This window comes from Haliotis cracherodii, unplaced genomic scaffold (genome assembly GCF_022045235.1).
Source record: "Haliotis cracherodii isolate W230 unplaced genomic scaffold, xgHalCrac1.p SCAF_6, whole genome shotgun sequence".
NCBI classification, from domain to species: domain Eukaryota; kingdom Metazoa; phylum Mollusca; class Gastropoda; order Lepetellida; family Haliotidae; genus Haliotis; species Haliotis cracherodii.
The window spans coordinates 63,274,247-63,287,096 of NW_027266319.1; the positions used below are offsets into that span (position 1 = coordinate 63,274,247).

Genomic DNA, 12,850 nt, shown 5'->3' on the forward strand with positions numbered 1-12,850 from the left:
ACCCCTCGTGCTTCATTGTCCTCTGTGTGTGTGCGCGTGCGTGCGTGCGTGTGTGTGTGTGTGTGTGTGTGCACTTGACTGTCAACGAAAAATAACAGTGCAACTGGTTAGAAATGTCCATAATTCATGTTTATTTCGATGCTGGACGGACAATTTTACATACAAACTAATGAGTTTAATTTCAATGTGGATAGGATTTCGTGAGAGAAGCATTATGAATAAGCCAATGTATGGTGGTTTATAACATTTACATGAACATAACACATATAATTGACAAAACTAATGGAAACATAGGGTATAACGTGTTTCCGCTGTTTACCGTCGCCCCCGTGAACAGATGAACCACTCGACTCACTCGGGATCCGTTAGCGCCTCTGAAAAGAGAATGAGTGAGTGAGTGAGTGAGTGAGGGAATATTGTTTCACGCCGCAGTCATCACTATACTGTAATATCACGGCAACCTGTTTGTTTGTTTGGTTGGTTGTTGTTTAAGGTCGCACTCAGCAATATTCCAGCTATATGACGGCGGTCTGTAAATAATCGAGTCTGGACCAGAAAATCCAATGATTGATATAATGAGCATCGATCCATGCAATTGGGATACGATGACATGCATCAACCAAGTCAGCGAGCCTGACCACCGATCCCGTTTGTCGGCACTTACGACAAGCATAGTAGCCTTTTACGGCAAACATGGGTTGCTGAAGACCTGTTCTACCCCGGAATATTTACGGGTGGGCAACCTGTATACAACTAGTCTCGACCAGAAAAATAAGTAGTTGACATCAGCAACAACCCTTGTAGGTACGATGACGTCAGTGGACGCCCCTCTCTACTGATGACGTGGACTTTAGTTCGTTGAAAGTCCTTGAGGAGGACGCTAACCTATACATGCCTAGTTTAAGGCAGGGTAACATCAAGCACCATTTTTCAACATATCACGGCATGTTGCGGGATCGAACCACCGACCTTCCGCTCTGTGGGTAGACACCTTAACCACTACACCACGGAGGCGGCCTGATACATTTTCAAACAAACAATGAAAGGTTCGAACTTAGTGCCTTGGAAAAGTAAAAGATTAAATTTCCAGAAAAGTACCAGTTCAGCATTTGCCTGATGTGTGTACAAAGTTTCAATGATATATGACACGATTCATAAGTAAAACCTACCCTCATTTGAGCAGACGAAAATATGACAACAATAAAATAAAGCTGTGACAATACTCAGCGTTAGAAATTGGCCCTAGTCCTGTAGTCCTTGCCAAACTGCCCAATAGTTAAAGTATCATAAGGACTAGTAGAAATTTGCCCCTTAAGGGTTTTGAGGTATGTTATCATTATAAGGACAAGTGGTCTAAAACTGTTAGTTTCTAAAGCTGATACTTCTGTGAAATAGTACTTCTCGATGGCGGTTTTCATACTTGATAAGGTATTCATCACTTAAGACGAATTCAACAGGTCATCTTCGGTTTCCAAGAAATTGGCGGCAATGCATCATGTCCAACGATCAAACAAGGGACATAACCCTGTACAATAAATATTTCCGATAGAGGTTTTAGAACTTGATCCACATATATATGTCGTCTCCAGATTGGGTTAGTGTCGCCCCCTCATCTTTGGCCTACCAAAGAAGGATGCAGAAAAACTACAGCGTATTCAGAATACGGCTGCAAGAATTCTGACATTAACCAGAGAACTCTCTACTCCAATATTGACTGAAGTACACCGGCTGCCAATCCAACAAAAAGTGCAATTCAAACTACTCTGGTTTCAAGACAATGCATAGTGTGGCTCCTGCATACTTACAGGAACCTATAGTACCATACAAGCCACCACGTTTTCTCCGATCAAAAGACCAACGTCTGCTAGTGGTACTAAAATCACGTACCAAAACATATGGCGATAGGTAATTTCAACATGCTGGGCCATTCCTGTCACCTTTGACTAAATCAGTCATGGTCTAAGCGCATTTGAGCAGTTGTTAATTGGGAAATGCACTATTCAAATTATTTATTTAATTGAATTAATTTATTGATGTAAAATATATCAACCTTGTATCCATAGCGGCTTCAATATGTTGACAATATTATGTTAACATAGAAACTTTAGATGTTTCAAGTCCAAGGCAAAGTATTTCAATTCACAATACACTGATCATAAAATTAAGTGAATCTTTTAGTAACGGCTGCCGGCTTATGGCTACTGAGGCAATTTCACCTGCAGAAATACAGTAAAATACGTTTATAACGAACACGCTTATAACGAACTGACGGATATAACGAACTGTTTTTTGGTCCCGTCTATTTTCTGTATACATGTTGTAAATGTGCACATAACGCACTACGGTTATAACGAACTGAATTTAGTGGTCCCTTTGAGTTCGTTATAACCGTAGTTTACTGTAACGGAGTCCAGACTAACGAGGATTTTACTATATCAAATAACTAACAGATCCCAGGCGACTTTGTACTCGTATTGCTGTGGTTAAATCGTCCAATCGTCACGCCGACGGTCCGGGTTCAATTCCCCACATCGGATTTATGTAAGAAGCCATATATGGAATATTGCTAAAACGACGTAATTACTGACTTAATGTGGAACCGAGAGACTTACATCCTGGTAGAAAAAAGGGTGGACTTAAGCTTGTTGGAAGAATTCCGGATTAAAGTAACTACTGGAATTACCACATCTTGACGTATCCATTCTAAAGTTATTGTCATATCCTGTTGAGCGCAACAATGTGCACACTTCCGTGATTGTCACGTTATCTTAAATCCATAATGCACTTAACACTGTCTGTCTAATCACGGATGTGCAGTTAGTTCCACTAAAACGTGATGAGTTGGGCGAACTATGGTGTATTCATAATATTAAGTTGTAACACAATGTGTAATATAAATATGTTTATAATACGCAATCCTATTGAGTCGACACGGTCGAGACTTCTCTAAAACTGTCTCGACATTAACTATTCACCATGCTCCGACATAAAAGGCTTAACCAAATAAATATTTCCTAATGGCATACGTCATTTCTGCAGGTCACGTACAACAGCATGGCTTAGGGAGAGAAGACAGCGTGACACCTGACAGAAAATAAGAGATCAAAAAAGGAGAAAAAAAAATGAATGAAAGAAGAGAATAATCTGGGCATTTACAAAAATGATAAATAATATAATTATATCTATCAGTCCGAGTCGAATTCTGCGGAATGATTTGCAGAAATGTGGCTCACCGGAGACTGCAGAAAAATCTGCCCCTTTCGTATCAATCAATACACTATTTTTCATTATTTTCTAGCTTCCCTATCACATTTTGCACTCGAATGATATTCAAACATGAAACATGCGATTCAAACATACAGAAAAGTATTCATACGATAAAACGAAATATAATATAAATAATTCTCACTTTTCGACGGTCTTGTGGTATTAGCTGACATGTTAAACTGAACCTGAAATGTCTACACGAATGAGTTTGTTTTAATTTTTTAAGGGGAAAGATAATTTTACCGCAGATGTTTGGTAATTGTACCGCAGAATTTTGATAATTTACCGCAGAATTAATCTGGGAATAGGTCTTCAGCAACCCATACTTGCCGTAAAAGGCGACTATGCTTGTCGTAAGAGGCGACTAACGGGATCGGGTGGTCAGGCTCGCTGACCTGGTTGATGTGGCGTTAAACAACAAACAAATAAACAAACAAAACCGTAAATCCTACAGGGACGAATGGTGACCGTAAAATTATAGCTGTCGGGATGTCTTACATTAGGATTTTCTTGAAGACACAGATAAATAATTAACGGCTTATGAGAGACATATGTATAGACGGATTGCCCAATCAGTGACAAGTCAGATAATAGACGGACGTTGGGACTGTCTAACGGATGGCTTGTCTGAGACAAATGTGAGGACAGGCTGATTGCGTATAGAGGATGGCTAGCCAGAGACAAAAGTAAGAACGAGCGGGATACAATCCTTTGGGAAGTACTTTAGTCATCCGTCAAGCAATCCTCTCCTTACGGTGGCCCATAAGGGACATGGAGTCTACTTTTCAATATTTTGATATTTCACTTACTTTTATCGTAACCTTTTGCAAATTAACACAATTTGTCATACAAATATGTGATAAATCATGTATAAAAACAACCGAAAACATGGAAAATGTACTTTCAAGTAGCTATTGAATCGCTGAAATGTGAAGCGAAAATGTCAAAAACTAAATTAAAAATGTCAAAAACTAAAATGAAAATACAGAAAACTATTTCCACCCTATGATACTATTCCCACCGCGGTGAAAATAGTTTTCTGTATTTTCAGTTTAGTTTTTGACATTTTCATTTTTGTTTTTGACATTTTCATTTTTGTTTTTGACATTTTCATTTTAGTTTTTGACATTTTCGCTTCACTTTTCAGCGATTCAATATCTTCTTTATACATGATTAATCACACATTTGTATGACAAATCGTGTTAATTTGCAAAAAGGTTACGATAACGGTAAGTGAAATATCGAAATATTGGAAAACAGACTCCATGTCCCTTATGGGCCACCGTATCTCCTCCGTACATTTATCGATTAGGAAATCCGCCCGCCCGTACTGTTCTCTCTGACTAGTCATCAATAAGGAAGTTCGTCAAAACGGATGACTCGTCAACGACGAAAGTACGGACGCACGATTTCCTTATGGGTCGCTCTCAAAGATTAATGTACGAAAAGATGGATGCTTTTGCGACATATCGATCGATGGTTTGACACACTGACACACAGACGGACTGACGGATGGATTAACAGACAGCTAGACAATTGTGGTTACCGTGTTCTCAGCAATATACGTGTGCTCTTGGCTAGTCTCAGTAGAACTGGTTCCGAAGCCTGACACCATGACTCCCCCTCGTTCAAACTGTACTCCACGGTCAGACCTGGGTACGCCACGTTCGTCCGCAGAATGTCCCCTTCAACTCTGCAATATAATAACTACATGTATAGACTATATGATGGACTAATAACTACATCCTGTGGTTATTTTTTGAATAATTTGTTCCCTGAGCATTTACCCAGTTTTGCAAAACAATATATTAAAAAAATAAAGCATTATAGCTTGACCAAAATTTATTAAAGTAATCACTGTTAAATTAATGACGGAATACTTTGTTAACTTATTAGTGAGTGAATATAGTTTTACGCCGCTTTTAGAAATATTCCAGTACTATCAGGACGGGGGACACCAGATGGGCTTAACACATTGTACCCATATCGGGAATCGAACCCGGGTCTTCGGCGTGATGAGCGAACGCTTTAACCACAAGGCTACCCGACCGCCCCTGTTAACTTAATAAATTCAGTGAGCTCCTTCTGTATAAATTGAAATGTTGGTGGATAGCTAGTGGGTAGTCTAAAGTTGAAAATGATTCGCATTGACAAAATAATGGTAAGGCTTAAACGATTGTTATTTTTCCATAAATAACCAAAAAGAACATTTTATTTTGATACTGCTACCGTGCTTTGCGTTTCGTGCGTGATCAAAGTTTTCAAATCTCGTCAGATGGAGCGCACTTTGTTGCATTCCCAAAATATGTGTAAAACATCTTCTGTTTCATTAGAACAGTAGCGAAAACTTTACGTGGATCACCGTGGACGGTTTCTTTGTCGATCAGCGGCATGCCTAGTTTTAGTAGCTATCGTAGAGGTGTGGTGGAAGGGAGATAACTCATTTTTAAAGAGGCGGTAAAATACCTACGATCATGCAACGCATTTGGATTGAAACATTAATCAGGCCAATAGCAGCATTTAATCAACGGACAGAAATTTTCGAATGTATAAAGATATTAGCCTACATGTGTTATTAATGTGATAAGTTTTCAAATAATGATGAAAAATATGACGGGCGTTTTATGTTGCAATAACTGTTTGTTTGTTTGTATGTTCTTTAACGCCGCAATATTCCAGCTACTTACTGTTTGGGATTTACGTGCGCTTTCCGACATTATGCGTATTTTGCACACGGAATATATGGCGGCAGTCTGTAAATAATCAAGTCTGGACCAGACAATCCAGTGACTGACATCATGAGCATCGATGCACGCAATTGGGATATGATGACATGTATCAACCAAGTCAGCGAGCCTGACTATCCGATCCCGTTAGTCGCCTCTTACGACGAGTTTAGTCGCCTTTTACGGCAAACATGGGTTGCTGAAGACCTATGCAATAATTAAAACACCAGATACTAAAATAAGAAAACGTTCAACATGACACTCGTGAAGTCGGATATGACCTCAAAAACAAGAATCATGAGCAAGTAGAATCTGGCATTCGAGCCCACCTATCCTGGCACGACTAAGGGCCAATTGCACAGCCAATTGCGATCGCCTCCCTTTGAGGTATGAATCGTCTACATTGAATGACTCTATTTTGGATATGGATACGTGATCCCTTACGTTGTCCCATCACAAAACAACCCGTCAACCCATGCTTGTCGGAAGAGGCGACAAGATGAAACAGAAGGTCAGGCTCGGTGATCCGGTTGTTTAAATGTCATCATATCCCAATTTTGTGGATCGATGTTCATTATATCAACCACTGGATTGTCTAGTCACTACTAGATTATTTAGGGGCGGTGGGAATAGCCTAGGGGTTAAAGCGTTCGCTCGTCACGCCGAAGACCCGGGTCCGATTTCCGACATGGGTACAATGTGTGAAGCCCATTTCTGGTGTTCCCCGCCGTGATATTGCTGGAATATTGCTAAAAGCTGCGTAAAATAATACCCACTCACTAGATTATTTTAAGAGCACCGTCTTACAGTTCTCCTTTGTGGTGTGTGGCGCTTAACAAACAAACAAACAAACAAACAAACAAACAAACACAACTCCACCTACATTGCTCCTGGGGGAGGGACACGGTACTTGATGCCGATGTTCTCGAGTCTCTTGAGCTCGCTGTAGCCCAGGGTGTTGGCAAACCGCTCCCAGTCCCTGTCCTCCATGGCCTGCCTGGTCCTGTTGTCCTCCTCCTCCTCCCACGCCGCCTCGTGCCACGCCCTCTCCGCCAGGGCCAGCAGCCGGGGGAACATCATGTAGTCGGCGATGTCGCGGTTCCTTACCAGCTCGCTCCACAGATGACCCTGCATTCCTGCAACACGGAGAGGTTGGAGTGAGTGACATGTGTTTTTTTTAAATCAAATATAACAAGGGTGGTCGGGTAGCCTAGTGGTTAAAGCGTTTGCTCGTCACGCCGAAGACCCGGGTTCGAATCCCGACATGGGTACAATGTGTGAAGCCCATTTCTGGTGTCCCCCGCCGTGATATTGCTGGAATATTGCTAAAAGCGGCGTAAAATCACACTCACTCACTCAAATATAACATATACCACTCAAAAGAAGTTAAGGAACACCCGATTATTTCATATTACTAAAGCTAATATGGCATGACGTGGAATGGCATAGCAGATTTACAACAGTAATGTGACAGAATCGGGTGTTCTTAACTTCTTTTGAGTAGTATGTATCCTAATACATCCCCATCAAATGCAAAATGTGTTTTAACACTTTGTCTGAAACCAAGCAGAACAGTTTTGGCGCTGACAAAACATGTTAATATGGACTAATTTGGGATGCGGATCCTGGCACGACTAAGGGACGCAACTCGTCACAGCGACTTGCAATGCTTTAAGACACTAGAACATCAGTTATGTAATGTCAGTTGTGCCTCAGCCAGCAATATTACAACTATAGTTATATAGGTTGCTAGGGAGTATCCGACTCCATCAGACAAACCAGTGGTTGATAGCATGAGCAGCAACCAGAAAGGCATAAAAATGGCAGATATTTAAATATCATATCCACATTTTAGTCCGCTTTTATGCATTTAGTATTTTCTTACTTGGTTTACGAATACGAAGATTCTAGAAAACCAGGGAGGTTGATAAATATTCCAGTTAAGACTTGTTTATCGAACAAAAGGAAGAAAATTCTCAAGTTGTTTCCATCCTGGCCCTGACATGTTGTGCATGCTCCACGGCACGTAACTGTTTATATGTTTACATGTATATAGGCAGGCCGACTACGATTCATAGCTTCACTGAAACGCGACTGTCTAGTCTTCCGCGAGCGGAAGGTTCAGGGTTCAATCACCGGCCGATGGGATGTGAGGTTCCGTTCCCTGCAAATACTCACACACTAATAAGACTAACCCACTAGGAAAATAGTGAATTTAAACTTCATGTTCTTCTCATCCTATCAACACTATGTTCTTGCTAGAAAATTGAGAATTGTAGAGTCAAATTTAAATCTTATTTTGACCACCGGGTTGAGAAAAAGAAAAACAAATTTACTGATAAAAATAGTTAAGCCCCGAATGATTTTGATCTACTCTGACCAGGCTTTTTATCATGGAGGTCGTGACACGTGGCATTGTTATGCCATTATCTACTACAGACAGGGGATGTTGTTTTTCAACATTGATCGATGTATTCTAACTCGACAATCGATGTATGTAATTGTTGTTTAATTTTTTTTTCGGAAACGAACTTCAACGTCTGAGTCTAAAATCAAGATGTTTCAGAAATGTTTAAAACTAAATAACGGCATCCTCAATAGCAGTCTGCATGTTGACGACACAAGATGATATATTTACAAGTTCCGAGAAACAAAATACAATTGCTATTTTCTTCTGCCCCGGAAGCGAACCCGACCGGTAGTCGACACACCTCGACTTACGACAGGCATCTTTTGAAATTCTAAAAGTGATTTGTCTTATCCGGTCCCGGAAGACCTACAACCTCACACCGACCGTAAAATGTCTCCATAATAATAATAATAATAATAATAATAATAATAATAATAATAATAACAACAACAAGGTCAAGGTCACGGCCGAAGTAAATAATAACGCAATGTCCCCCTGTCGTCTCACCAACAATATTTTCCGGTTTCTCGAGAGGGATACATCCGTCTAGGTCCTCTCCGCAGACATCCTTCTTGGTGAGCGGATCCCCCGACCTCGCAACGTCCGCATTGGCGTACATGTTCATGGGCATAAATCCAAACGTCTTCCTGGTGTCGGTGTACCGCGGCGCCCAGTACAGCCCGCGCTCTAGGGGGTCGGGCTCGTAGGGGTGGTCGAAGTAGAGATGCGTAGCTTGTGCCATGACCACCTGCAATACATAAGACAGTGGTACCGTTTGTTTGTTTGTTTGTTTGTTGTTTAACGCCGCACGCAGCAATATTCCAGATGTATGATCTGGTCTTTAACTAATCGAGTCTGGACCAGACAATCCAGTGATTGATATCATGAGCATCGATCCACGTGATTTGGATATGATGACATGCATCAACCAAGTCAGCGAGCCTGACCACCCGATCCCGTTAGTCGCCTCTTACGACAAGCCAATGCCGTAACCAGCCAGGGATAACGGCCTTTTTTTGCCAAATGATTTGTCATATTTTGAAAGTGGTAAGAAAACTATCGGATATGTTCAGATGGTTGACAACTGGCCTTTTGTCTTTCTGACACATGCACGTTTGCGATAACAATATGAGTGACAAGACCGATATCACCAACTTCAAGAGGAAGTGAGGTTCCGAAGATGATTTTTACCATACGTTCGTACCGTTTATCTGCAAACTTAACTTGAATCAAAGAAAGGCACATGTTCAAACATTTTTAAAACAAACATTCCCGAAAACTCTAAATTCAGCCTTTTCGACACAGGCTAGCCTCATCTGTACATTTAGCTGTGTTGTCCAAAAGATGCACGTGTCGTGATGAACAAAGTCGAGTTCTCATTCCTTTAATATATTCCTATATATGTATACTTTTATGACTATGATGTTTATTAATATTTTATTTTATTCATTATTTCAATTATGCAGACCACAAATGACCTAACGCGTATCCAAGCAGTGGGATTTTGGCTGGGGGAGTTGTATTACAAAACCCAGTTAATATAGTCGTAAAGTGAGTGAGTGAGTGAGTGAGTGAGTGAGTTCACTCCGCTTTGAACAGTATCTCTGTTTTACGATGTGTGACTTGGGGGAGGAAAGTCAGACTGACGTAGGTTGCAGCGTTTACCACTTTGCGGGAAACAAACACTAACCAAGGGTCATAATCAGGGCGAATTTAGATAAACTCGGCATATTCCGGAATATTCCGTAACCACCATGATACCTCGGGCAGCAATGGCGTTGTGATATTACATGATTTCACCGTAAACCACTTACCGATCGAAGCATGCTTTAGGGTGTGAATCATCATCATCATCATAATTATTATCATTATTATTATTATTATTATTATTAATGGACCGAACTCCAACGTGCGCTCTTAAACCTAACGCGCCGTGCCAATGAAACCTAACGCGCCGTTACCGTTGCCTGTAATTGTTGGCCCACAGTGGGGTATCAAATTTACAACATTTCATATTTTTTTTATATCTATTTACAACAGTCGTAAAAGCACAGCTTTTCAGTTTTAACAACACAATCAAAAGACAAACTCGTGGATTTAGTAGTGTCTATTATTTAGTGCCTTAAGATGTATTTTTTAAACTTGTGTTTTATATGCACAATTAAGTGCTGTTAGACCTCCAACCTAGTCGACGTATCTAAGTCATAGCACGGAGGGGCAAAAGGCCTCATCAGGCAATGTCTCATGTTATGTAAATCCTCAGTTTGTAAACCTTCTTTCTATTAAACCTTTAAATCGTGTTGAATAACAGCGAACAAAGGCACCACAATTCGCTGTGCAGAGTTGCGTCCCTTGGGCACGTCAGAAACCTGTAATTGTGGGTTTTTGAATCCCAGTTCGTCACGATTTTGTTTCTAGGTTTGTCTGCTCCACACCCGTGCTCGTGGGTTTCACCAAAGTGGTAAACGTCTGAGACCTCCATCACTTCGGGCTTTCCTCCCACATAAAGCTGACACGCCGTGATATGACTGGAATACTGTTAAAAGCGGCATTAATCCCAACTCACACCCTCACAGACGGTATCTTAAACTCATTAAGTCTCCGAAAGTATTTTTCAAATAAATAAATAATTTTCTTGTGAAACATAAGGGAAAACTATTCTTGCTTATTAATTCTATTAAAGAGATATTTAGTAACACTGACCATGTTTTCATGTTTCCAAAGAAACCGATCAACAATTCTATGATTTGACCCGTTCCCTCAAAACCCGCAAAACCCCGAGAAGAGAAATTTAAAAAACAAACAAAAAACAGTTGGAAAATTTTTTTGTGTGCAAACGCCAGTATGTAGAAAAATAACCGCCTTAAGGGACTTCAGAAATATATACCCTTAAGGCGGTTATTCGAAAATGTACGGTATGTACTCTACATTTTATATATAGTCCACAAGCTCCTCGGCTACCACTGGGAGGTGTTACAAGTAGCTGTGAAATATTCGTCTTTCAACTTTGGTTTGTGCGCAATCTCATTAAAATCAAAACTTAGTTATCGTTACCGCTAAACAAAGATCTAAGAACATCCCATTGCGGGTCATGTCAACACGACCTTTCATCTGACCAATCAGAGCATCGCTTATCAGATTATGAAAGTGACAGTTGGAATGAGATTTTTGATGGTGCAACCTCGAATAATTACACACAGGGTATTCCAAACGACAGTTATGGGCTTCATGTCTGTATTCATACAATCTAGACCATCCATTAGCCATTCCAGAGTGTTCTTTTGTTCAGTTTTTTTTTTTTTTTTTAATTGAATATAAGTCAAAATATGTTTCGAAACGTAGTCGCCAGTTTGAAACTCGTACCGTATTGCCCGATTAAGCTGCATTCTGAATGGCTATTGTCGACTTTTTGTTAGTCATTCCATTGGTCGGTCAAAGTTTGCGAGTCGGTCTGACGTGACCCGTAATGGGATGTCCTCAGATCTTTGTTTAGCAGGAGCGAGAACTAAGACCTGATTTTAATGAGATTGGTTTGTCCTATATCGAATCGCAACTTGTTACATGAATTACATTAAAAGAGTATTATTTTCGACTGCCAGTAAGCAGTTATTGAAATGTGTAATTACTTGAAAATATATTTGTTTTGATGAAAATAACCCTGTTGACATCTGTACAACCTTATGAGATAACTCCTTTGACTTGTGCAGAAAATTATAAGTTTTGACACATAAAATACTAATGAGATGACGCAGTATTGACAGCCACTTGGGCCTAATGGTGCCTCCGTTTTACCTTGTATCCAGCGTTGGCGAGTTTGTAGGCCCTGGCTGCAGCCCCCCACTCCCAGATGTTGTCCCAGGCGTAGCCGTAAATGTTCTTATTCTGCAGCCCCCCTCTCTGGTAGGGGGTGCTCCCAGACTCCATCATGCCATCCTCCCACGCCGCTAGATCCAGCCCGAACTGAGAGGTGAGATTAGCAACTTGGCGGAGAAACAGTTGTTTTAGGATCTTTGTATCAGCTATGTCAAACCCATTGCCAAAGACCTGTTCACAAGCCGTGGAATTTTCCCATGCTCCTTTCGCAACTTCATCCCCACCGAAGTGAAATATTTTTAAAGGTGAAATGTCTTTATGTAAATCGTGCAGCGTTTTAACGATCTTGTATATGAACCTGTATGTTGACGGGAGACAGGGGTTGACGGCATTGTCCGTGTACATCTGGATGGACTTATACACAGACGGATCATTGGCTTCCACGAGAACATACTCGTTCGCTGCGGTCACGTTGTTCTGAGCCAGGAAGCGTTTCCTTCTGGCTTCCATGGCCTTGATGACGGCGTGGCCGTGTCCAGGCATGTCCACTTCCGGGATGACCTCGATGTGATGGTCACGGGCGTAGCGGACAATCTCTTGGTAGTCCTTGGTGGTATAGAATCCTGTGCCCGGA

At 40.9% G+C, this 12,850-nt stretch overlaps 1 protein-coding gene across 1 annotated transcript in view; it reads right to left on the reverse strand.

Annotated features, from left to right (window-relative positions):
• Positions 1–247: 247 nt before the first annotated feature.
• LOC139446739 (beta-hexosaminidase-like) overlaps positions 248–12,850 on the reverse strand; it is a 24,143-nt gene continuing 11,540 nt past the window's right edge. Inside the window, exons 4-8 of the mRNA XM_071228041.1 lie at positions 12,196–12,850; positions 8,911–9,151; positions 6,877–7,129; positions 4,814–4,960; positions 248–374 (exon numbers count right to left, since the gene is read on the reverse strand). The exon at positions 12,196–12,850 is cut by the window's right edge and continues 80 nt beyond it. Coding sequence (XP_071084142.1) covers positions 248–374; positions 4,814–4,960; positions 6,877–7,129; positions 8,911–9,151; positions 12,196–12,850 — 1,423 coding nt within the window. The remainder of the gene's footprint in view (positions 375–4,813; positions 4,961–6,876; positions 7,130–8,910; positions 9,152–12,195) is intronic.